Source organism: Carassius carassius, chromosome 2, assembly GCF_963082965.1.
Source record: "Carassius carassius chromosome 2, fCarCar2.1, whole genome shotgun sequence".
NCBI classification, from domain to species: domain Eukaryota; kingdom Metazoa; phylum Chordata; class Actinopteri; order Cypriniformes; family Cyprinidae; genus Carassius; species Carassius carassius.
In genome coordinates, this window is record NC_081756.1 from 13,743,936 (window position 1) to 13,771,388 (window position 27,453).

General features: G+C 37.1%; 2 protein-coding genes across 6 annotated transcripts in view; both read left to right on the forward strand.

Moving 5' to 3' along the window:
- LOC132103411 (5-hydroxytryptamine receptor 2A-like) overlaps nt 1-13,382 on the forward strand; it is an 80,836-nt gene extending 67,454 nt beyond the window's left edge. For 2 of the 3 annotated variants that reach the window (XM_059508494.1, XM_059508503.1), the window contains exons 2-5: nt 270-297; nt 415-855; nt 8,227-8,427; nt 11,210-13,382. In XM_059508494.1, the coding sequence (XP_059364477.1) occupies nt 462-855; nt 8,227-8,427; nt 11,210-12,168 (1,554 nt within the window). In that variant the 5' untranslated portion in view covers nt 270-297; nt 415-461 and the 3' untranslated portion in view covers nt 12,169-13,382. Of the gene's footprint in view, nt 1-269; nt 856-8,226; nt 8,428-11,209 lie in introns of all 3 variants that reach the window. The other variant, XM_059508513.1, reaches the window with a different exon arrangement.
- Nucleotides 13,383-14,354: 972 nt separating this feature from the next.
- The window catches only part of LOC132103425 (actin-binding protein WASF3-like), a 30,238-nt gene continuing 17,139 nt past the window's right edge, over nt 14,355-27,453 (forward strand). For all 3 annotated transcript variants that reach the window (XM_059508533.1, XM_059508525.1, XM_059508540.1), the window contains exon 1: nt 14,355-14,571. The gene's annotated coding sequence lies outside the window, so the exon portion shown is untranslated. The remainder of the gene's footprint in view (nt 14,572-27,453) is intronic.

Here is a 27,453-nt window from a genome sequence, read left to right on the forward strand (position 1 = left end):
CCTGAAATGGATGGATCTGTCTGTAACTGATCATTTGTGCTTCCTTTAATAATATGATGGAGATATTCTCACTGTGACAACTTAATCAAGTCATTCTTTCTTCTGACAATGTTCTGTAAATATAGATCACAACCTTCAATTCAGTGACTTTGATTCCTGTTAATTTATCTGAGTAATGCTGTGATTTTTCTGTCAGTTCTTGTATTGTACCTTTTATTTATGAGTTTACATTCATTGCTCTTTTGTGTCTGTCTCATTGTGTTTTACAGATCCGGTTTCCATGAATAAGATTCTGAGGTAGAAACTTGCAACAGGAAATGCTATGGATATCCTCAGTGCTGTAGATTTCTCCTTCACATAGCATTTTGAGTGGATCACTTCATTTTTGAACTTCTGAACTCTTCTTCCCATTAGTGGCCATGAGTGAAAGGAGCTCAGATTGATACAGGAAAAGACATCAGATGATGGGGACACCTGTCGGGCCAGTTCTGGGCATGTTTGGCTCTACAACATCCTCCCTAGACCTTGTTGGCTGGATGGTTTGGCCTGGTAATACCACCGTGAGCCTGAACCACAGCTTCTTCTTGACTGACTACAGCTTCAATCTCTCCTCCTCTTCATCCTCCTCTCCTCGTGGGGTCGAAAAGGAGTCGATGAAGGAGAAGAACTGGCCAGCCCTGCTGATTCTTGTGATTATCTTTCTGACGATAGGAGGAAATATTTTGGTTATTTTGGCTGTGTCGCTGGAGAAGAAGCTGCAAAATGCAACAAACTTCTTCCTGCGTTCGCTCGCAGTGGCGGACATGCTGGTCGGCATCTTGGTCATGCCCATCTCACTCATTAACATCCTGTATGGTGAGTTTACTTTTTCATACCATGGACCCCAAATAATACAATATCCTCCCTGAAATATAAAAATACATATTTCTGTAAAGAACCATTTATAGTGTGGAAAATATTTATTATTATGAATAAATCTAAAACATTTTTGAATCTATAAAGTTTTATTTTACTATATTTTATATCATTTAATATCAAATTTTTATTATTTGTAAAAAAAATTGTAAATTTTTTGCACTTTTTTGCATTTTACTTTGTATTTTTCAGAATTGCTGAAATGGTTTGTTGTATAAAAATGCAAATTATTTAAAAAAAAAAAAAAAAAAAATTATATAATGCCTGTATAGTAAGTTTTTCCGAATATTGTATCTAATGCCATGGACCCAAAAATATGAAGATTTATTTCCTGAAATATAAAGTTGGCTATATATTTGATCTTGTCACATAGCAAGTGTGACAGCTGCCATTGACGAGTGGCAGTGACATTTGTATTGGACTTTTAATGAAAGTGATATTACACTGTCTGAAAACTAATCTGGGTTCGCAACCTGTCTTAATATCCTCACCTTGGTCCATTTCTGTACATGAGTATAAATCACTAAAGGAACCACACATCTAAGATATGTCAACGTTTAACTTCATTAAGGGTTTCTTTAACATTTGTAAATTTGTATCGTTAGATATTTTAGTTGAGCTGAAACCTAATACTTACATTTAACACTGTAATCTGGCATTTTCTCTCAATAAGTCCTGTCATCAGTGTCTTCATGGACAATGGATCTTCAGATAGCATGGGCCACAAAGGATCCATCAGTTGTTAAAATGGATATAAAGAAAGGAAAATGAAGGACTCATTTTGAGGATGCATTTGAAGGAGACTTTGAACTGGGACAGACAGCCTTTGTCACAACCATGGAGACGCTTCAGTCTTCGAATACAGCTTCTGAAAGACACTGCTACTGAATTGGGATGCGGTTAATGTCATCAGGATTTACAATTTGGAGTGGTGTATTGTGGGTAAAGAATACTAAAGTATTCCAGGTTAGTCTATAGGCAAGGGTGCACTGTCTTTTAGGGTTTATAAAAATGCAGATGGGTTGCAAACTTTAAAATAATGCATCCTATTAAAAAGCCCATCACCTACTAAATATATCATCATGAGAAGCCACGCTTCCCATAACATAACTTCAGTGGCATTTCCCTTTAGAATCCAGGGAGAGTCCTTCTCCTCCGAATAACACTATATAATATACCCTGGTTAAATAACACATTTAATTGGTCTCTTTCCACCAAAACTCGAGAGATGATTACTTCTATTTTAAAAAATGAAAAAAAAAAAAGTTCAAGTTTAGGTTGACTTAGAAGGGAGATTTTACATGAGTTTAATTATGTATAGCACAGGGTACTGACAAAGTTAGAAAGGAAAGAGCCAGAGGTGGCAAGATTTAATAGCTTTATAATACTGTATAGCGTGAAATCGCCCTTCACGGAGTGAGAGAGACAGTCGGTGGGGGCACATTGAGAGAGACAGAAGCTTGTTTGGAATTGCTTTGCTAAGAAGCCCACAGAAATATTGCCTGTGGCAGAATTCAGATCATTTTCCAGTCCAGCTGCCTCTGAGCAACTGAGCTGTCTGCTGTGGAGTATTTCTGGCTCTAGCTATCCATACAGGGGGCCACACTGACCGTGTCTCCTCAGCTATGGGAGAGCTCTTTTGAGATGCGGCGTCTCCCCAATCTGTGGACGTGTGGGTTACTTGAACTCTCTCAGACTCCCTTCATATTGATTACGGAAAAGGTCCTACCTTTAAATGATCTTTGTTGCTTGTCAGCTGTAGATAGGGCACATGATGAGCTTGCATTTGTCAGTTCGAGAGGAAAGGACGTTACTGATCACAAAAAAGGTGATGATCAGTACAGCAGCCTGCAGACCCTCAGAGCAAACCGAGCAACGCAAAAGAGGCAATTTAGTGGAGAGAGAGCAAACTGTGTATGCACATAGATTGATTAGATTTCATTTATATATATTCCATTTCCATGTCATTTTTATTTAAGGTTTAGTAATTTTGTTGTGTGTTTTAGTAACTTATTTGATCATTCTTAATAGTTTTTACACACACACACACACATATATATATATATGTATATGTATGTATGTATATGTATACATATCTTGCAATTCAGACTTTTTTCCTCATATTTGCAAGAAACAAAGTCCAAATTGTGGATTTTTTTTATTATTCTGTGGTGGAAATGGGCTTCCTTATAAACTAAAGGAAGAGGAGAAATGTTGTCTGGTCAACTAGCTCAAATAAAATAAAGTTTAAAGATACAGTGTATCTGGAAAGAATTCACAATGCTTCATTTTTTCATTTTTTCCCTTTCCCTTTTTTTATGTTACAGCCTTATTCCAAAATGGGTTAAATTCATTATTTTCCTCAATTATATATATATATATATATGACAATGTGAAAGAAGTTTGTTGGAAATCTTTGCAAATTTATTAAAAATAAATCTGGGGGTGGGGGGGGATTGGGGTTAAATGTTTTACATTTTTAAAGATTTCAAACAAACTTTTTACATGTTGTCATTATGGGGGTTTTGTTTGAAATGCTGTGAATACTGTCTGGATGCACTGTGTAAATATATGTATTTAAAGTATTTTATTTTATATCCGTTAATATTTACTTTTATTTCAAGTAATAAAAAGGGGTTAAAAGGGTTTAGTTTAATATTACGTTTACATGACAATGTACTAAAAATTTAAAATATATATATTTTTTAATTTTGCATATTGATATGAGATCTGTGAAGATGACGAAAGATAAAGAATTTGGTGATATCACTTTGTAAAGAAACACTACACATCTGAGACAAAATAACACCAGCATTTTGTGTCGCACCCATACATTTCTTGAGTTTTGGGTTTCATTGTGGGTCCCACACCCCACACACACACACACACACACACACACAAGCACACAGATTAAACAGATAAAGATGGAGTGGAGGGATTCGACTGCATGTTGTTATAAACCGTGAGCCTGTGATGGCCATTACCAGCAAGCTGTCAGAGCAAAATATCATCAACTGTTAGAAAGTGTGAACGTGTGCACTCCACGCACACATAAGAATGCTTTCATGCTCAAAATCAGACATGCCTATGCCTACACACACACATAAAAATGTTTTTCCACTGCAGTGGATGTGACAATGATGGATTTCACACTCCTCATTTCATTTACAGTGTCTAATAGTGTGTGTGATTGTGTGTGTTTGGTGGGGGGAGTGCACCATGTATGTGATTGAGCTGCCATGTGACTTTCATAAGAAATAGCCATCTGACCTTGATTCAGTCTGTTTAATCTGTGTTAAGTTCCAGTGCATCATCTCAAATACAGACGAAAAGGAGGGTGAGATAGGTTTTATAAAGGAGTGATGTGGCCTGCTCACATATATTAACGTCTGGAGGAAGCATAGAAACCATATCGCTGAGTATCAGCCAAAGACGGACAAGGAAGGAGGGAGACAGTGCGGTAGAAATGAAATCAAAGAGAAGCATTAGAGTGATTACCTCTGGGAACATACAGCGGCAGGATGTGTTTAAGATGAGCTATATACTGATACTCAGCAGCTCAGATGGTGCTGAACCGATAGACACCTCCTAAACCAATTGTGTCAAAAGAGTGGTATCTCTTGCTCTCAGATATATATATATATAAATTGTGGCAGGGTGGAAGGAATACGCGGGAGCAAACTCAAGTGTAAAGCCCCGGAGGGTGGATTTTATTATAAAGTGAAGGGTTGCAGGGGTGATGACGGTGATCCGGCGTGCAAAGGTGCTCTCACTCGGGTCCAGGTGCAGGTGAGTCGGTGGAGTGCACGCGACAAAGTCTTCCGGTCACAGGCTGCTTTCTGGAAGCCACAGAGAGGCGAGTCAGTGTGCTAGCTTGTGGAGAGGCTTCTCACCCTTTTTCTGTGTGCGTGCTGTTTATATGAGGCCCGCTGATGAGAGGCAGGTGCGGGTGATCAGCCCGTGATGAGCCTCGAGCCGGTGCTCCTCGTGAATTACCAGGGCGACGCTGATGTGGAATCGGGACGCTTGTCACAATATATGTGTGTGTGTGTGTGTGTACAGTGTCACTTGAAAGTTTGTGAACCTCTTGCAGAATCTGTGAAATCTGTGAAAATTTTAACAAAATAAGAGATCATACAAAATGCATGTTATTATTTATTTAGTAATGTCCTGAGTAAGATATTTTATAAAAGATATTTACATTTAGGCCACAAAGCAAAAAAAAAAAAAAAATTGCTGAAATTATTAAAATAACCACATTCAAAAGGTTCTTAATAATGGGTGAAAACTTTTTGAATCCGAAGATTAAGGTAAATTCTAATTAATTTGTTTTCCGGGAAACATGCAAGTATCTTCTGTTGCTTCTGAAGGGCAGTCCTAAATAATAAATAAATAAATAAATAAATAAATAATAATAATAAAATAAGAAAATAAAAGCTAGTTGCTGATTGATATTGCTTTTGGATGTTAAAATGTGGCATATTAGACATATATATGCCAGCATTTTCAAAAGGTACACTTTTGTACCTTTTAGGTACTAATTTGTACCTTTAATGTACCAATATGGACTCTTTAGGTACAAAGGTGTGCCTTTTGAGAAGGTACCGCCCCAATGACAGTTTTTGTACCTTTTTTTCTGAGCGTGTATATATTTTTATATACATGTTATATACATGTTTAATATTAGTTATTACGCTAGAGAATACACATATATCATTGAGTGAAAGTGTGTTTGTGTGTGTGTAAACCTTGAGGTAAGTTGTTTATCATGGATGTCTGAAAATTGCTGAAAGAGCCTAAAGAGTTCATTACCTTTGAGTTATATCAGTGGTGCACAGAATGCAACAGGTGATTTTTCATATCTCTATAGTGCTCCAACACTCCATCTCTGACTACACTGTGAGAGGAATTAATCTACTATTCATATAAATCAGGGATGAGATACCTGTTGTTTCAGTTAATCAAAGCATGATGCAATAGGCTGTAGACAGCTGGACCAATCAAGGGATGAAAGACAGTTAAATCAGAGTGTGTGTTTTCTGTCATCAAGTTGCATGTTGACATGTGAGGAAATGTTGCTCCCCATGCCATGTTAATTATGTTTCAACCCCCAGTTCCTGTTCCACCTCATAAAGCCACACCAATGCTTAAGTCAATTGATTGATTACCAGGTCACACACATGCTATGTATCAAAACAATGTTCTCATTTACACTTATAAATGTTCCAAAGGTTTTGCAGCAATGCGACAGAACATTGTTTCTGGATTTCCGAAAGAACCTTTTAAGTGACAGGTTTTTAAAAGAAATTTTTTTTCTTAGGATGAATAATATTTCAATCATCTAAAAAAAAACAAAAATAAAAAAATATATATATTTTGCCTACAAAAGAACCTTTTGAACAAAGGAAGGATTCAATGGATGCTGCAGGTTCTTAATTGGACCATCAATGACAATAAAGAACCTTGTTTTTTTAGTGTACAGTGACAGCATGAGAATTAATATAGCTAATACATTTAAATAAACAAACAATATTTAAAACTTAAGAGTTTAAAAATATATATTTTACTTTTCTTTTTATATTCTGCAACAGAAAACAATAAACACTTGTTTTTTTGTTATAATTAATGTTGTTGTTTTTTTTGTTTTTTGTTTTTTACTGAAATGGACTGTACAAATAAATAAAATTTCCCAACCCTACCTGAAAGAGAATATTCTGTAGAATGTTTAATTACTGCTTCAGGTGTAGGGCTGCATGCACAAAATGACATAAATCAGTGCTGATCACTACTTTTAGTTAATCCACAACTCTGGGTGTCTTTCTTTCTGCCTGCAGGAATTAAACCTTCATTTGAGGGGTTGAATCTTGCCTAATTCCTTTACTTCCCGCTTTTCACCTTCCATCTCATACCCCAAATCCTCTATATCCCACTTTATCTCTTTCTCTCGCCCCTTATTTAACCCCATAATCTGTAACCTCGCAGATCTGCTGCTGTCATTTTTTCTCATTTAGGAAAGGTGTAATTCCATGTGTTGCGGGCTATTTTCATGGACAGCAGAACATGAATGGGACCACCACAGAGAGATGGACAAATAAACAGGGAAAGGAAAACAGTCCTGGCAGAAAACTCTGTCATCATTAATTTTGCTAACTTGGCACCAGACGTTCCCCTTATCTCCAATCCAGGTGTTCTGAGCTCCACAGTGCTTCGTGGATTTGGACCAGTCTCATTCAGCCCATGATTAGAGTGCCTGCGCTTGCCCTGGGCTTCAATAAAGCACTAAATTGACTCTGACTCACACATTGTGTGGCGCTAATGTCATCTAAACCATAAGACATGCTCCTCTAGACCTGTAGACCTTTCTGTAAGAGTATGTGACCCTGCATTAGAGCATGTCCTTTCGAGGGACGTTTTAATTTTTACACTTCTCTCACATAAAAGCCTATCTATTTAAGCTTGAAATTTTGTATAACATGTATCATTACTTGTTTAGTTCAAGATTTGTTGTTTGGGAATAGGATCTTTCGATGTGGGGCAGTTAGTAGCAATCTAGCACTTAAAGATTCCCTGGCAACAACCCAAAACATCTTAAACTTAAAATAAATGTTCTTTATCAGCATCTACATGTATGGTTCCATAAAGAACATTTAACATCCATAGAACTTTTCCTTTGCACCAAAGGTTCTTTATAATGGAGAAGGGTTCTTCAAAAAAAGGTACCTCAAAAATTTCTCAAAAGTAGTTATTTTAAGAACTTTTGACTGAAAGTTTTTTGGGGGGGGGACCCCAAAATGGTTCTTCCATGTGACACCCACAACATCCTAACATCTTAGTGGTGACTTTTGCACACCAAACCACTCTAAAAATCAGATTTAGACAAAATTGTAATAAACAGGTGTTACACATCATACCTTTTGCTATTTTGAGAATTTTAGCAAGACTAAAACACTGTATTGATAAATCAGAAGCCAGGTCCAGAACTATCTGTTTAATAATTCTGGTTTAATCTCTAAGACCCAGTGTGACTTTGTATCTCTCGCTCTCATCCATGAGCTTACACAACTTACTTTTTACATAACCTGACTGTTTCTTTATGTTGGCTATTTTAAGCCTGCTGACATAACAGCCTTTTTTAGCTCTTGGTCTGAAGACAGTCTTCTGGACTTTTATAATGTTATCTGAAAGACCACTTTAACTTATCTTTCTTTCTTTCGTTCTTTCTTTCTTTCTTTCTTTCTCAGCATTATTCTTCAAGTGTATGACCGTTTCATTAAGGGTGTTTACAAAGCAATCTCTCTCTGTGTTTTCCAGATTATGCCTGGCCATTGCCCAGCGCTCTCTGTCCTATTTGGATATATCTGGATGTGCTTTTCTCCACTGCTTCCATCATGCACCTGTGTGCCATTTCCCTTGACCGCTACGTGGCCATATGCAATCCGATCGAGCACAGTCGGTTCAACTCCCGCACCAAGGCCATGCTGAAGATTGCTGCAGTTTGGACCATTTCAATAGGTCAGAGAAACATTTTGATATAATGAACTTGAAATTTTTTATTATTATTATTTCTTACAACAACATGTAAAAAGAAAAAAAAATAATATAAAATTGACTGGAACTGTGCATCAATCCCAAATAACCAGCCAGAACCTGCAGAAAAACACAATAATTTTTCAATGTCAGAGGAGGTCTTTAGATTGAACTGTTGTCTCATTTGTACCTACTAAGGTGAGGGTCAGACCACTGCAATCCTGCTGAATCTATTACGGGAATGTGTTTGTATCTCACAGGACCCCTCAGTATGGCAGATTGTGTTGCAAGGTTTTCTCAAGGCTCCAGCTGGGTCTAACAGGCCCCTCAGATCAGCGACAATGAAAAAGATTTAAAATGTTATTGTATAAACAACCAGTTTGGTGATTGTGGTGATTTTCTCCATCAACCAGAGCAATCTTGGATTAATTGAATGTTTGTGATTGGTCTGGTAATCACATACTTTTAGTGAAGATCACCACCTACTGGTCAATAAAGTAAACCACAGTCTGTCATTGTGTGTGGAATGCTGAAGGATTGGCGTACTAATGCATTAGCGCCATCTAGAGTCTGACTTTTGACATAATGTAGCGTGACTAATCTCTTCCAACAGCAGAGTTAAAAGAATTGTCTGCACTGATTTTACTGGTAGTTGTGGTTAAGTACAAAAATAAAAAAAAATACCCTCTAGCTTTTACTCGCAATCTCTTCCTCTTGTTAAACATCCTCAAAAAGATTTCTAACCCTGGAAGGCTCTCAGACATGGTGTCTCTTTCTCTCAACACACAGATTTATTTTTTAGTTCACAATAATAACAATGTTCTAACTATCCCCCTATTATGTCTCTTTTTGTCTACTATTCATCTCTTTTCTTCACAGAGGGTTCTTGTCTCATTTGCAAATATTAGTTAGACCAGGGGTTCTCCAAGTGGGGTCCGTGACACATAGCAAGGGGGTGTCTGCAAAATAATGTGAGGTATATATGATTTCCACAATGCGGAAAATACAGCGGGAAATTGCGGAATTTAGTCATAAAAATGGAATTTACCGTATAATGCGGAATGTCACAATGTGGCAAATCTTGGATGAATAAATCAAAAGTAGCGTGCACAATTAACGAAATTGCTATATGGATTAGTGGCTGTATATATTACAGTGCAAAAAGCCTGCTATTTTAATATGAAGTCTGCATGTTCTGTCAGTCAATCAATGCTGCAGTTTTATCTACTATTCAATTCAATTCAAATTTATTTGTATAGCGCTTTTCACAATACAAATTGTTTCAAAGCTACTTTACAAAAAATGCATGTGTCTACCCAAGCCCACATGGTGCTAGAGGTGTTTCTCATGTCTGCCGTCTCAATATATGAGGATAAGAACACATTTAATCTTATTTAACTTAATCTTTAGAACTGCTCTGAGAGTCACTTCACAAGCATTTCACTGTTTCATACATAAACCTCTGTTATGCAAAAGTTTGTTTGGCAAAAATTAAAGTAACAGTTACATTTTTGTTTTATTACATTGTAATAGTTAATGCTTTATTCCTTATCTTATTACCACCATTTTTATTAATATATTTATATTAAATAATTAATTTTTTTTTTTTTTTTTACAATTTATAAGTTGATTATTGATTACTACAATTTAATTTAACCATTAAATGAGTCCAGGAAAAAAAGAATCCAGAAAAATGTAAACAGAAGTTCCCATTTCATCTAAGAGTTCAAATTGTAGATAGCATATTGTATGCTTAATCATAGTTAAAACTATGAAGAGGCCCTTGGAAAATGTTCTCTGCTTTAAGGGCTAAGTAACGTTAGTGCTGGTGACAGACTGTTCACACATCTAACCTCTCTCCCGTTTAAACGTGAGCTTAATTTTTATTTGTTTCTTATCTGGATCCTAGACAGCATTAAGGCTCTATCTGCCTTGACAGTCTGATTTATCTGCTCTAATTAAACAGAAGATCCTCTGTCTCAACCATCAGGAATACTGATCAAGCTGGATAAGAGAGAGGATTTGACTAGAGGATAGATCTCTCTGAGTGTGATTCGCTGAAGCTGTTGGCCTGTTATCTCTGGCATCTTGCATTCCAGTTGTCTCATTCTCATTTTTTAGTTTAGTCTGACTGTTTCTTTGAAGTTTGTTTATATATATACATACAGTACAGACCAAAAGTTTGGACACACCTTCTCATTCAAAGAGTTTTCTTTATTTTCATGACTATGAAAATTGTAGATTCACACTGAAGGCATCAGAACTATGAATTAACACATGTGGAATTATATATGGAATTGTATACATAACAAAAAAGTGTGAAACAACTGAAAATATGTCATATTCTAGGTTCTTCAAAGTAGCCACCTTTTGCTTTGATTACTGCTTTGCACACTCTTGGCATTCTCTTGATGAGCTTCAAGAGGTAGTCACCTGAAATGGTCTTCCAACAGTCTTGAAGGAGTTCCCCGAGAGATGCTTAGCACTTGTTGGCCCTTTTGCCTTCCGTCTGCGGTCCAGCTCACCCCTAAACCATCTCGATTGGGTTCAGGTCCGGTGACTGTGGAGGCCAGGTCATCTGGAGCAGCACCCCATCACTCTCCTTCTTGGTCAAATAGCCCTTGATGCCTTCAGTTTGACTCTACAATTTTCATAGTCATGAAAATAAAGAAAACTCTTTGAATGAGAAGGTGTGTCCAAACTTTTGGTCTGTACTATATATATATATATATACTTGTTTAATATTCTGTTTCTTCTTTCAACACAGGAATCTCAATGCCTATCCCAGTGATCGGACTGCATAACAGAGAAAAGGTCTTGAAAAACGGCAACTGTGCTCTGAATGAGGAACACTTCATACTGGTTGGCTCTTTTGTTGCCTTCTTCATTCCTCTGGTCATCATGGTGGTTACGTATTGTCTCACCGTCCAAGCGCTTCAGCGTCAGGCCACAGTCTTCCTCTACGAGGACAAAGGCTCTTCTCAACAGCCTTTGCAACCTTCAGCTCCACCTACTTCCCATTTGGCCCCGCCGCCGGCATCCCGTCGAAGCAGTCTGAACTGTCTACGGATCAGCAACAGCGATGGAAACATGCTCGGTCTGACCGTGCCCCCAGACACCATCTCAATAATCCCAGGTTCAGAAGCACCATCTCAAATGAATTCGCCCGCTGGACGGGACCCAGCCGGAACCCATGGGCGGAGAGGCATGATGCAGGCCATCAAGAACGAGCGACGAGCATCCAAAGTATTGGGTGTAGTGTTCTTCCTATTCCTCATCATGTGGTGTCCCTTTTTCATCACTAATGTTCTGTATGTTCTCTGCCACAAAGCCTGTAATAAGCCTTTGCTTACAGAACTGCTCAATGTTTTTGTTTGGGTGGGCTACATCTCATCAGGAGTCAATCCTTTAGTGTACACTTTGTTTAACAAGACCTACCGAAGGGCGTTTTCAAGTTACATGCACTGCCAGTATAGACGAGTGGGGCTAAATCCCATCACTATACAGGCTCCTTGTCAATCCCATACAGTAGTCACTCCCATCCTGATCTGCGAAAAAGTTTGCATTGACCGGAACAGTAACTGCCGCAATGGGGACGGCAATGGAATCCGAAATCTGGAGCCCCATGACATGGACACTGACCCCGGCCTGGAGCTGAAACCGGGAATATCAGAGCTATCTATCAGCAGCGGTCACAGCCACACAGAACACACCAGCAGTGTCTGAAAGCAAGCTTTTAGTGTGACCTGGAAAACAGGACCGAGCTACAAGTGATGTTTAGGAGACATCGGCTGTCTACGCAACCTCCGCTGTATCACAGCATAGAATGTATGCATCGTTAGCTACAGAAACAATAATTTGACCACGGTCAGAAATGGGATTGGGAATGTAATGTGTGTGTGTGTGTGTGTGTTAACAGGTTCAGATGTTTGAATGCCATTAAGTCCTGCATGAGCACCCAGACTCTTTCTAAAGCAGCATTGGACATACGAGACTGCAGTTCATGTGAATATACAACAGATAGAGTCATAGCTTCCTCTTGTGGTCAGTTGAATAATTACAAATAGTGTGAATTAAAAAAAAAAAAATTGAGTTCCTGTGTCATCCAAGCTAGTTGCATTACAATATGGATGGAGCGATGCTGTCTAAATACACTTTCAATTCAGATCATTGTTTGTGTAACTTGTAAACATCTCCATTACGATATGATGAATACTTTGAGTTGCAGTAAACCAATAACACAATTGGGGGTTATATCTTATTTCCTGGTCTAACAATGCAGAGTAAATGACTACTAAACACTAGTTTTCTTAAAAATCACTTGTTACAGTGACCTTGAATACTGGACCCAACAGCACAATGGGGTATAAGTCATACTTAACATAAAAATTGGATCACCAATTTAAATGCTAAGACCTAACAAATGCGGTTTGAGTTTTAGTTTAGTCCAAAAATCTTAAGGAATTTTATTTTTACTATTATTATGTTTTTAGCAGGTATTGAAGGAATTAGCCTATAGCTCTCTGGAACAAGCTCCCCTGTGAATGTAAGGTTAGTTGTGCGGCCTCATCAGGTGGTCAGAGTGAGAGAAGAAGCAAAATTGCAAAACAGACGAGTACTAAAACCATTTACTTTATATGGACGGACTGTCCATGGCAACAAATGATGGACTGTAAGACCAAAAATTTTCATTTGAGGATGTATAATGTATAAAGCTGTAAATTCTTGCTGTTTTTCTGTGTAGAACCTTAGAATTTCTCCTGTATCACCTTCCCTTGTTCAAACTCCCATTTTTATACCATAGCCTATGAATGTTTTACCAAATTCCTTTTTTTGGTAAAACAAACAAACAAAACGAAACCCTTATCCTCACAATGATATCATTTTGTGAAGCTGCTATTGATTTAATAAAAGATCATTGTCATTCATTCTGCAGTACATTTCACTGTGATGGACTCTGTGTTTGGAAAGGTTTGGAAAGTGAAGCTTATCCTGAAGAGTTTGGGTACATCTACCTACAATGGAATCAAATAGCTTCCAGGACCATGGACAGCGCCACACATGTCAATAGGCAGGACATTTTGACATTGTATTTTTAACTTTTCATCATTAAAACATTTTTTTAGACAAAACTATTTATTAATGCCACCTTTAAAACACAATAATTTATTTATTCTGTGGAAATTATATCTATTTTGCCATCTATTTAGATATTATACATCAGACTAGAAAAAAAAATAATTGATGACTCAAAAAACTATTTTAACTACTATGGAATAGCATGAAATGAATAAGTCAGCAAATTATATAATGTAAATACACCACCTTTTATATATATATATATATATATATATATACATATATATATATATATATATATATATATATATATATATATATATATATATATATATATATATTATAACGTATATGCTGAGGTACCTTTACTTAAAATGTTTACTGTTAAATTTGTAAATTTTTTAAAGTATATAACGTTTGTGCATTTTGTTTTATGTGTTATCATCAACGATGCTGCCATCTACTGATAAAATACTTAATAGAATAGGATGCAAATCATGCATAATCTAAGCTCTAATTTTCAAAACTTGAATTTGCACAATTTTCTGTTTAGAAAAGCTCTTTTCTTTACGTCACTTGTTTGTGGTTACATTGGCTTCACGCGTAACACTGGCGTTTATCAGACGACAGCACATACTAAAACGGCGCAATATAATCTACCTTACTGGACCGTCTTCGCTGATTTTTTGTGGCGATTTCAGAGGTAAAGTGCTAATTTCTTCTTCCTCTTCTGCTCCACTCATTGCCACCCCCCCCCCCCCCCCTTTTTTTTTTTTTTTTTTTTTTTTTTTTTTTTTTTTTGGTGGGAGGTGGTCATAGTCCCGGTCTGCGCATGCGTATAGCACAGGGCAGCGTTTGTAGCGCTTTAGCTGAAGACTCGACGCTGTCAAGTTAACGCACTGGCTGGGGGCACCGTTCCGAGATTTGTCTCGCGCACCGTTATTCACGTCAACCGCTGGCAGAAAATCGTTTCATGCGATGTAACAAAACAGAGGGAGGGCAAAATACGGACCGATATCAGAGAGACGCCGCGCCAGCGCTTGATAAACAGGTAAACAGTATTTTAATCGCTGTTTTGCATCTCATGGGCTTGGAAAAAGCTGAGCTGCTTTGATCACAGGAAAAGACTGTGTGTGTGTGTGTGTGTGTGTGTGTGTGTGTGTGTGTGTGTGTGTGTGTGTGTGTGTGTGTGTGTGTGTGTGTGTGTGAGACGATGAATATGTTGTACCATGAAAATACGGGATGTGGATTATATCGTTTGTTGGACAAACAAAATGTCGAGTCAGTTGTGGCTGCGACATAATACAACCATTTTTGTATGTCTAAAGTATTTTATCATTCGTCGATCTATTAAGCCTAAAGGTCTTGTGGTCTCCAGAGTTCCATGTGGCTGATGATATATGTGGGATATTTCTTGCTTTAAGTCACCAAAACAAAACTGTGATCGTGATAAACATAATCATAATGGGTCATAAGGTTTTTTGTAAGTCTGTCCCTGTTTTCAAATATATATTCTCTTAGTTTTGAGATTTCTCAGTTACATGCTTTTGAGTAAATGTAAATGTTGGACCCTGTGCTTTGAGCTCTTCAACAATATTTGTATTAACTACAGGGTATGTCAAGTGCATTTCTTACGAGCCTCAATATTTGGTTGTCATCACTTCTGCATGAAAATGTCAATCATTATTTTAACTATTTATATTTTAATACTGTTATATATGTTTTAAAACGTTATATAGATGCCAACACACCTCTGTAGGGCCCAAAAACGCCTAAAACTGCAGAGGATTGATGTCAGTTTTATCACATTAGGCAGAGTGAATGTTTGCTTACCAACTCTGAAATGCCACATTAGATTATGACGCTGTCAGCATTTTGATGTCCCTGACAATGAGCCGGAATGGATCTGTTTATTTGAACTTTAGCATTGATGTCAATTCTGTAGGTATACTGTATACAAGTCCAAGTCAAGTCTTATGTATATTGTATTCTTTTCCTCTCCTAAAAATAAAATTAATAAACAACTTTTTATGCAAGCCTTTTTCTAAATGCTTATTTCTTTTTTAAATATCTATTTTTTGTCTAAAGTAAATGTCACAGACTCCTTTTTATTGAAACGGTCTAAAAATGTTTCTCCTTTATACCTAAAGGTGTTGTTTTGTTGTTTTTATTTATATGTGCTCGCAACTTATAAAGTGACCTTGAGTTTGCAGAAAAGTGCTATACTAAAATTATTATACAATTTTAAAATGGAAAATGTATAGTTCAAGAGAGTCCAAGCCAAGTCTTAAGTCAGTTGGTTACAAGTCTAGTTAGGTAACAAGTCGGTTTATTTGTGTGAGATGTTGAGATATTGAGTGGTGTTGTGTTGTGACATTCTGGCATAGGTCTGAAAGTGAGTAAATTATGACAGAAGTTTAATTTTGGGGTGACCTATGCTTTTAAATGCCCCCCATTTGTCCCCAAAAATAATTAAATATACGAAGTTCTATTGTTGTCATGTTGTTTACTAGTTAACCCAGTGGTGTGTTGAATGTGGAGGCTCCACCACATTGTATTGCTTGGGCGTTCTTCTCTAGTATGAGTTTTCCAGAGCTGTACTGGTGTTTGTGTGTTTTCAGAGCTGGGCTTCTCACTGCGTGGGCCTGCTTTAGAGGTTAGGTAACTCTTGGGCAGTAAAAAAACACCCTTCTCCTGAAAAAAAATGTGAAAAGACTATGTACGAGTCTGTAGAAATTCTGAAATTTCCACTTCAGCCAACATTTTTTTTTTAACCTGAAAGTCAGTTTAGCATATTGTCTGTAGTCATACAGCAGGCCACCTCTCCTCTCTGTTATTTTTGTGTGCAAATGAAAAGCAATGGCTGTGTAAAAGTGCTCTTTGCTGCTATTTTGCCTTTGGCTTTTGTTAACCACCACCAAAAAAAGAAAAGAAAATGCAAGCATGGCCACTCTATTGAGCTCATAGGAAAGGCCCTTCCAGGACACAGTGCATATATCAGGATACGAGAGAGCTGGACCAAACCAGTGTCTCTCTCATTTTATATTATTCATTCACTTCAGTTGTCAACAGCTGTTAGTAGGTACTTATTAGGAGTAGGAGTCATTCAGTTCTGGTTCTGTGAACAAACACACATACACACGCAGCCTGTTTTACCAGCATGCTTACTCAGCAATATCAGGCAGCAGTAGGGCATGATCAATGATGTGTTGTTTTTGCAGTTACTTCAGTCACTGTGGTCATCATTGATGTTGTGAATCAATTCACTGGTGTACCATGTCATCAATCTAAGCCCATTGTGGCTGGATGGCAGTGGTGTAATGTAACAAAGTAAAAATACTTTGTTACATTACTTAAGTAATTTTTGGGAGTATTTGTACTTTACTTGAGTTTTTATATTTCAGACAAATTGTACTTTTACTCCACTACATTTCCTATTTAAAATGTATACTTTTTAGAGCTGAAACAACGAATCGATTTAATCGATAAAAATCGATTATTAAAATAGTTGTCAACTAATTTAGTCATCGATTCGTTGCTAAATAACTTTTATTTGCCGTAAGCGGCTCATTTCGTGCATATTTCAAATCTGCGGTGACCAAAGTGTGGCAGTAATGAGCCACCGGAGGTTTTACTCAGCCAGTACAGCAGGAGAAGTAGCGAATAGCCAATAGCTGGCCTCGTTTTATGTCACGTGCTTCCCGAACAGCGTCTCTGCAGCATTTAGCGGGATGTGGGAGACTGGGAGTACTTTACTTTGAGCCTTCAAAAAAGAAGAGTAAACTCTGCACTACTGAACTGTTTAAGGGGACGTTCACATATCGCGTCTTTTGCGCGCTCAAGTTCATTATTTCCAACACCGCACCGCATCGAGTTAAAAACATCTCAACTTTTCAGAATGCTGCAAGCGCATCGCGGGTCATGTGACAAGAACTAACCAATCAGCTTCATCCTTTCCCGTAACAACGTTAAAAGCTCAGTCAAGATGAAAGGAACAGCTGATCATAGTTGTATATGGATTTCCATTTTGAAATAAATTTAGTAGCAGAGCTACTGCAAGCGATTTTTTGAGCTGCAAATCCATTTATCCTTTGCTGAAATTTCCGCGTCTTCAAGCAGAGTGCACGTCATGGTTGCTTAGCGTTTTTAGGCACGATATGTGAACGGCCCCTAAGACTTTTATTTGTGCAGATTCTCCAGTACAATGTTGTTTGCAAATGTTTAGTCGTAAAAGCTGATAACATTGCTTTTTAACAGTTAACATTTAAAGCTTTACAAACATGTTCTGTGATCAGTTTGTCGTTTACCAGTTCAAAATTCAGTCGTGCAGCTTAATTATGACTGAATGAGAGAGGTAAATGTTTAAAGATATTTGAAATGCACTTTTTTTCCCCTAAGTATTCACTGCTCTTTTTCACACAGCAGGTTTTTTGTGTGTGACTGTCCAATTTTTTTTTACTTTAAATTGTGAGTTCCATTCAGGTTTCATGCCACTGGCACTTTATTCGAAGGATTGTTTACAATTTCACAGCAAAAGCTATAAAGCTGTTTCCCAGTAAATAATAAAATGCAATGTACTGCAAATTTATTCGGTTTTATTCTTATTCTTCATGAAAATATGTTCTGAAAGATTCCTTAATAAGCTTTGTTCGGGATGTTAAACTACTTTAGGAGCTTTAAGGACTGCCATGGTGAAAACATTATTTTAAATCTCCTTGTGAAATTTGCTAGAGTATGGGTCAGTGTTCTGATTGCAGAAGAGTTCGACAAAGGATTAGTAACACAATAAAACAACTCCAGGTATATTTTTGATTAGGATATGACAGTGCAAAATGGTTAAAATCTCTTAAAAATCTATGCTGAAGGATAAAGACCATTTATTAATAATTTACTTGGGGAAAAAATGGAAAAAACTAAAATATAAGTACATAAACCGATTAATCGATTAATCGTAAAAATAATCGACAGATTAATCGATTATCAAAATAATCGTTAGTTGCAGCCCTAATACTTTTACTCCGATACATTTCCACTAAGTATATTCGTTACTTACTACAAAATAGTCAGAAGAACACAGCAGGTTTGACAAATCAGTGGTCTGGTGTTTGCAAGTTAGACTCCTAAAAAAACAAACACCTTTGCTTGTGTGCAAACAAGTGCGCGCCACACACAACCATGTATGATTTCATTTACCACGCAAGCCGAGGCTGGGGTGTGCGATATACAGCATCGTCTGTGGTAATATGGTAAGTGTTGTTGTAATGATGTGCAATCGGACGTTATCAAGTAGGCTATATCACCAAATCACACACAGAGTGCACGCACATTAATTTATTAAGCTATTAAAACTTTTCATGTTTTTAATTATTTCAGATGTCAGTATTCAACGTTTTATGTTAAAAACAATACATATACTTTATACACCACTGCTGGATGGTGCCAGGGACCTTATGAGTTCATAGAATTAATATGAAATCCATATAAAGAGTTATCTGTCGGTGTTTATAACCAAAAAGCAAGATTCCAGAAAAGCTTATGTGATACTTCTGAAATGTTCTGAATACTGGCATTCAGTTCTCATTTCTACAACTTTGTACAAGGTGTGTGTGTGTGTGTATACACTGTATATATATAATTTTATTTTTTATTTTTTGTAAAAATAAAGCTAAATAGAAACCTGACAAAACCACATAACAAAATTACTAAAGTTGAACTTTACTAGACTAGAAAAGGTGTCAGTCAGCATGGGAAGGTCTGTGATCTCTGGTATGGTGATAACAGTTGGTCTGGATGGTCGATTACTTGTCCAGCATCAAAATACTTTTGGCAAAACCAAGTTTTTTTTTTTTTCAAGGAATAAGACTTTTGTGCAATGACCTTGAACCAATTTAATTATACAGGATGCCTGGGACCTAGTCATTTAGACAACCCACTAACTAAGCTGATTTAGAAAATGTTTAGTTTTGCACTTTGTGCTCTGATTCTTTTAAGTCTTTTTGTAATGGAATTTACAAAATATCTTTTCTTCCATATTGTGACCATACATCTGAGTAAAAAAAGTCAATATGAAATGAAAAATGCATGAATGAACTTTACAACAAGATCAATGACATGCATTTAGAAAGTAAATGAAATTCTGTGAATCTTTTGTTTGAAAATCAAACTGAAGTAATCCATTTTTGTAGGTCTTCCCTGGGCTGAATGTTTCATCCATCTCCATTCAGCCCACAGCCATATTTCACTCTCTAGTTAATCCGCTGCCAAGTCCTAATCTCTCCAAACACCCCAGTTTCTTTCTCCTGTTAGCCTGCTCCATTTACACAGATGAAGGACCCATCCATATCCTAAAAAAGTGAATGGAACTTCAGATACAAAGCAGGTCTCAGATCAGAGCAGACTGCAAAGCACTCACCCCGAGGAGTGACCCTTTTTGCTCCAGGCCTTATCCAGCTAGGGGTTCGTGCATTGGGGCACAGGGACTACAGGTCACAAGGTCGCCTGACTGATTTGTCCTGATTGTGCTGAATGCAGCACATTTAATTGTGTCTGACGGAGTGAGAAGAGTTCATGGGAGAGAGACAGAAAGAGTGTTACTAACCCTGAAGCCCATCCCAGTTTATGCTCTACATGCTCTCATTTAATGCTAAAGTTTGGGCTTTTCTTAAACCAGAGGGGACCCATGTGTAACAAATGTTATCATGTCCCATTAAAGCTGTATCATTCATGACAAGAACATATCTGTTTTGACTTGCAAATAGCAAATCTGATGCATTCAAAATCAGATCCGCAAGAACTGGTCCACATGATTAGGGCAGAACTTTTGTTCATTGACACTGAGGGTCTGACATTGAGGGGTTTTTTGAAGCAAGATTAACTAAAATTAAACTCTAATTATTAAAAACATGATTTTTAATTAAAATAAAGCTGAAATGAAATATAAATATTAGAAGGTTAAACTAAATGAAAATTAGAAATGTCTTGACAGCTAACGGAAATACGTTTAGTAGCACTACGATTACTAACTGGAAATAAAAAAATAAAATAAAAATAAAGCTGTTACTGAACTACAACTTAAACTTTAATAATATAATTTAAACCTAAATAATAATAATTATTAAAAAAACGCTAATGAAAATAACCAAAACACACAAAAAATATTTAAAGGGAAAAAGGAAAATTATGTCATTAAATTAGTATATGCTTATTGGAGACGTGAACCATTTCAAACGATTCAGTTCAATTTGGTGAACTAGTTCAAAAAGATCCGGTTACTAGGGCTGCAACTAACGATTATTCTGATAATCGATTAATCTGTCGATTATTTTTACGATTAATCGATTAATCGGTTTATGTACTTATATTTTAGTTTTTTCCATTTTTTCCCCAAGTAAATTATTAATAAATGGTCTTTATCCTTCAGCATAGATTTTTAAGAGATTTTAACCATTTTGCACTGTCATATCCTAATCAAAAATATACCTGGAGTTGTTTTATTGTGTTACTAATCCTTTGTCGAACTCTTCTGCAATCAGAACACTGACCCATACTCTAGCAAATTTCACAAGGAGATTTAAAATAATGTTTTCACCATGGCAGTCCTTAAAGCTCCTAAAGTAGTTTAACATCCCGAACAAAGCTTATTAAGGAATCTTTCAGAACATATTTTCATGAAGAATAAGAATAAAACCGAATAAATTTGCAGTACATTGCATTTTATTATTTACTGGGAAACAGCTTTATAGCTTTTGCTGTGAAATTGTAAACAATCCTTCTGTTACGGCCCTTTATCTAATTTGGCTCGTTAAAACACATGTAAGACAAGGACCGTACATATTAAGAATCACAGACGATTGGGTGAGGTTTCAAGGTGTAAATCGTTTCTTTTAATGAAACAAATGAGAGAGCGCACCAACAATAAACAATAAATCAAACTAATAGTACAGGTAGGGCAGCAAAAAGGAAAACAGAAAACCTGACTATCTAACTCTGTAGGCAAGATCTTATCTGCTCCCGAAGAAAACAACAAACAGAGTGAGTCTTCCGGGCCACTGCTTTCCTACGCTGTGTTAACTAAATAATAAAAGTGATCAAAGAAAATACCTACTACCTGACTTGAAAATAACAAATAACAACTCAGTCCATGATCTGGAACAGTCGAGGCGAAGATCGTGGACCACTCGCCATGAGGCAAGAAACCCCAGCTGTCACTGATCAGAAGGGTGGAGACAGCTAGAGCAGCGAGAGCAGAGAGAACCGAGAGAGCCCAGCCTCAATTCCGGACCAGCTTAAATACGGGGTTTCCCATGATGTCATTCATGACTGCACCTGCGATCTCAGATAGAACAATTAACATTCAGTAATTTAAAGCACCACCACATAACACCTTCGAATAAAGTGCCAGTGGCATGAAACCTGAATGGAACTCACAATTTAAAGTAAAAAAAAATTGGACAGTCACACACAAAAAACCTGCTGTGTGAAAAAGAGCAGTGAATACTTAGGAAAAAAAAGTGCATTTCAAATATCTTTAAACATTTACCTCTCTCATTCAGTCATAATTAAGCTGCACGACTGAATTTTGAACTGGTAAACGACAAACTGATCACAGAACATGTTTGTAAAGCTTTAAATGTTAACTGTTAAAAAGCAATGTTATCAGCTTTTACGACTAAACATTTGCAAACAACATTGTACTGGAGAATCTGCACAAATAAAAGTCTTAGGGGCCGTTCACATATCGTGCCTAAAAACGCGTGGAAAACGCTAGGCGCGCCGCTTTCTCCTTCTTTCCAAAGCGCTCGGGCAGAAGCGCCCCTGAGGCATCTGCCTTTGCTAAGCAACCATGACGTGCACTCTGCTTGAAGACGCGGAAATTTCAGCAAAGGATAAATGGATTTGCAGCTCAAAAAATCGCTTGCAGTAGCTCTGCTACTAAATTTATTTCAAAATGGAAATCCATATACAACTATGATCAGCTGTTCCTTTCATCTTGACTGAGCTTTTAACGTTGTTACGGGAAAGGATGAAGCTGATTGGTTAGTTCTTGTCACATGACCCGCGATGCGCTTGCAGCATTCTGAAAAGTTGAGATGTTTTTAACTCGATGCGGTGCGGTGTTGGAAATAATGAACTTGAGCGCGCAAAAGACGCGATATGTGAACGTCCCCTTAAACAGTTCAGTAGTGCAGAGTTTACTCTTCTTTTTTGAAGGCTCAAAGTAAAGTACTCCCAGTCTCCCACATCCCGCTAAATGCTGCAGAGACGCTGTTCGGGAAGCACGTGACATAAAACGAGGCCAGCTATTGGCTATTCGCTACTTCTCCTGCTGTACTGGCTGAGTAAAACCTCCGGTGGCTCATTACTGCCACACTTTGGTCACCGCAGATTTGAAATATGCACGAAATGAGCCGCTTACGGCAAATAAAAGTTATTTAGCAACGAATCGATGACTAAATTAGTTGACAACTATTTTAATAATCGATTTTTATCGATTAAATCGATTCGTTGTTTCAGCTCTACCGGTTACATCGAATGATTCATTCGCGAACCGGATATCACTAAACTGCAGTGTTGTGAACTGTCTCACAAAAGACCCGGAAGAGAGGACAATGCTGAATAAAGTCGTCGTTTTTGCTATTTTTGGACCAAAATGTATTTTCGATGCTTCAACAAATTCTAACTGAACCTCTGATGTCACATGGACTACTTTGATGTTTTTATTACCTTTCTGGACATGGACAGTATACCGTACACACAGTTTTCAATGGAGGGACAGAAAGCTCTTGGACTAAATCTAAAATATCTTAAACTGTGTTCCGAAGATGAACGGAGGTCTTACGGGTTTGGAACGACATGAGGGTGAGTCATTAATTACATAATTTTGATTTTTGGGTGACCTAACCCTTTAAACTAAAATTAATATGACAACTGGAAATATAATAACAAGATGCTTAAATTATAATAGTATATAAATAATACTAAAATAACACTGGTCTGGAGTCATTGACCTTGAGAGGGATAATGTACAGTGGTTGCTCTGTCTAGCTGTTTGTCTAACTATCTTGTCTTTCGTAGTGTTTGGCTTATTTTTTGATCAAGCAACAATCGGAGGAATGAAAGGAAACCATGGCAACACTTCCTCTCAGTCCTCACTAATGACACACTTGCTCTGTATTCTGAACAGCTCTGAATATGTGTGATAAGGAAAGAGAATGTAATCATAATCCTTTTTTTGTTTTTGTATGTTTGATTGGTGGCTTTGGTTGGGGGTTGATCAGCACGACTCTTAGAGAGCCCAAGCATTGATCCTGACTTTAAAGAGGTGAAGGGAAGCCTGCAGATTGGGGGATCAGGGGCTCCGTAATCTGCAGTTCGTGCTCCTGTTGATTTGACATTTAAATCATAGTTTCCTCCTGAAAGCTAATTTGCTGGGAGAAGAGAAAGGAGGCAGATATGAGTCTGATGTTTGAGCATATTTGTCAGTTTTGTGTATGGTCACAAGTATGCACAGATGTATGATATTGATTTGTAAATACTGTAATGATTACAGTATGTCAGCGTCTCTCTTAAACGTTTAATATTTGAACATTTTCGAAGGTGAAGCAACATTTAAACATTTCTATAAGTGTTTAGAAAATTAACATTAGGTATAGTGATTGCTGTTTTTATAGAAATATAAAATGCATTATTGTTCAGAAGTTTGGATTCAGTAAAGCAGTGTTAGTTTTATTCAGCAGGCATGTATTTAATTGATCAAAAGTGACATTTATAATGTTACAAATAAATTCTGTCTCAATTATATGCTGTTCTTTTGAACTTTGTATTCATCAAAAAGAACAAAAATGGTAAGAAGTACAACTGTTTTCAGCATTGATAATAATAAGACATTTTTCTTGAGGACCAAATCAGCATATTAGGAATAGGATCATGCTTTACCATCACAAGAAAACATCACCTTGTAAAATATTTTACAACAGAAAAAAATTAATTACAATTTTTAGTAATATTTCAAAGAGTTACTGAGTTCAATTTTGCCCAAATAAATGCATCTATGGTGAGCATAATAATCTTATAACTTGTGTAGACTTTTATCTCCTCTACTGGATGGATTAAATTAGATTAAGAGAATGAATTGAAGTATTTGTGGCTAATGATATGGTGTGTGATATTTTGCAAGCAGACCACATGCACTTGGCTCACAGTGGGAGACGAGTGTTTGATAGCATTCCACTGACTTTTAAACACATGCCTGTAGAGAGGGAGAGCTGGGCCATTAATTCCATTATAAATGCAGTCCGTTTCACGCAGAGCAGATGCTTTTGCACACACAACGATAATAAATGACACTGACTCACATTAAAAACAACCCTTAGACCTACACACCTTCCAAAGTGGGTATTGCTATTTAATGTCATACATACAGAAACCACACTCTCACAGTCTCCTGCTGCTGTACTATGACTGCTTCTAATCAGATGATTGTGGATGAGTGTTTAGCATTGGTTAATGAGGGGAACCACATATGCTCAATACTCTTATTCATGTCACATATTACATATTACTGCTTTACATTCTCCGCCACACATTACAGAATCTCATGAATTCACTCTGGTGCTCTCCCTCTATCTCCAGACCTCCTCCTGCTGTCTGAGAGAGATTGGGAAATTCAGATATATTTAGGTAGTCATTAAATAACCAAATGAATTATAAGTAATTGTATTCAGATCTCTGTGCTGATACCACAGTGGGTATAGAAAATAATTTTCCCCCTCACATTTTGTTGCATTGCAGCCTGAAATTAAGGCGGACAGAGTTTTTGTTTAAAAAAAATAAAAAGAGATATATATATACCACCTTGAATCACCTTTTGCTTTGGGATAAACACACATACACAGTCTGTTGGGATATGTCTCTACTATTTTAAAGCTAAGATTAAAAGCTATTTGTTTAGAATAGCCTTTAGTGATTTGATTGAGTGTATGTCGTGTTTTCTATAGCTCTGTATTTTGTATTGTTTTATGTATTTTGTCGCTCTTCTTTTATAATGTACGGTGTCCTTGAGTGCCTTGACAGGTGCCTAAAAAAGGTATTATTATTATTATTATTACTACTACTACTACTACTAACTTTACACATCTAGACTTTGCAATATTTGCCCAGTTTTCTCTGCTGAACTTGCCAAGTTCAATTAAATTTGATGGTGACCGTTTGTGGACTGCAGTCATTCCACAGATTTTCAATGGAGTTTAAGTCTGGGCTCGAACTAGACCATGCAAGGACATTCACCTGTCTCCTTCGACCACTGTGTACTCAGTTTTGCTGTGTGCTTTGGGTCATTGTCATGTTGTGATATTGTTGTCACATGCACACAATGACCACTGTTTGTCATAAATTCCAGCAAATGCTTCAGAGTTGCTGTAGGCCTCTTGGTTACCTCTCTGACCAGTTCCTCCTGGCTCTTTCGTCCAGTTTGGAGTGACGTCCTGTTCCAGTGAGGGTCTGTGTTGTACCAAATACCTTCCACTTCATAAAAGTAGACTTTACTGTGCTTCTAGGCTTTGATGAAGCCTTTGAATTTTCTTTTTTTTTTTTTTGTTGCTGTTGTTGTATTTATCTGACATGTGCCCACATGTCCACAACTTTATCCCGGAGATCTTCTGACAGTACCTTGCCACCCATAGTTGAGTGTTTGCTTTAGTTGCACTCTTAAGGACTGAAATTCTCCAAGAAAGCTCTTTTCTTGCTGAGCCAATCAAAATGACCACAGCTGATCACAGATGAAAGTCAGATGGCTTTGTTTTGCCATAGAGAAGGTGATTAGCTGCACATGATTGAGTTTAGTCATTTTTAGTAGGGAGTGATTCTTTTTCCAACTCAGTGAATCTGGTATGGTGGTATGATGGTACTGTATATTTTGTTACTGTGAAATAAAGTGTCTATCTTTAGAGATTTTGCTGTATCCTGTATTCTGCGGTATACAAATATATCTGTGAAACAGAGTACTGCTTAAACGTTATACACGTTTTGAGTGATAAGGAAACTTGCATAAATTAGAAAATAAAGAGTGGGACGCACTTGGTAGAGTTATTTAATGCAATAAGCAATGAATAAGAACTCGATGCGTTGCTCGCGCTGACTGACACCCAGCTGAAGCGCATGCACTGAAAGCCCCTCTCTCGACAGCATGATATTGGGAAAACAAATCTCTTTCGTGTTTTATTGTGCTTGAATGGTCAAATATACACACTGTAATGTCATTAATGCCAGTTGTGTGTAGTATTTAAGTAAACACAGTCCGTTCTATGTTAAATAAATGTAAAGCAGTTGGGTGAAAACCAGATGTTTCATTATATTGGATCTGTGGAGTCTGTGTTAAAGGAACACCGACTCCACGGATCCAGTATACTGAAACATCTGGTATATGTCTTCATTTCAGGCTGCAAAGCAACAATATGTGATTTATTTTTTTAAGGGGGCGATTCTTTTATATACCCACTGTATCAGAGGGAGGGGCTTATCGGAGTGGGTGGGGCTCTGCTGCATTCTTGATCTTGTAGAGATATATAGTGTGGGATTCTCTCTGCACCATTTTTCATTTCTCTCTCTCTCTCTCTCTCTAATTCAATCCTTTCTCAGAAAACGTTTCAGTGTTGTTTCCATGGCAACAACACCAAGTCCCCTCCGGGCAAGGTGGCAAACTTTTGGCTTTTTCTCTCTCTGAAAAAATCAAGTTGCGATCAAGTTGTTTTATACAGACATCAAGTGAGTCCGTATCATTGAAATAAGTTAGTTTTGTTTTCTCCTTTTTTATTTTACATTTACCTAAAAACAGTAGTGATTTTTTGTTTTTGTCATTTTTTTTTTTTTTTTTTTTTTTCTAAAATATGTCCATATAGTTTTTTAATTTTTTTTATTTCCATTGTATTTTGAGTT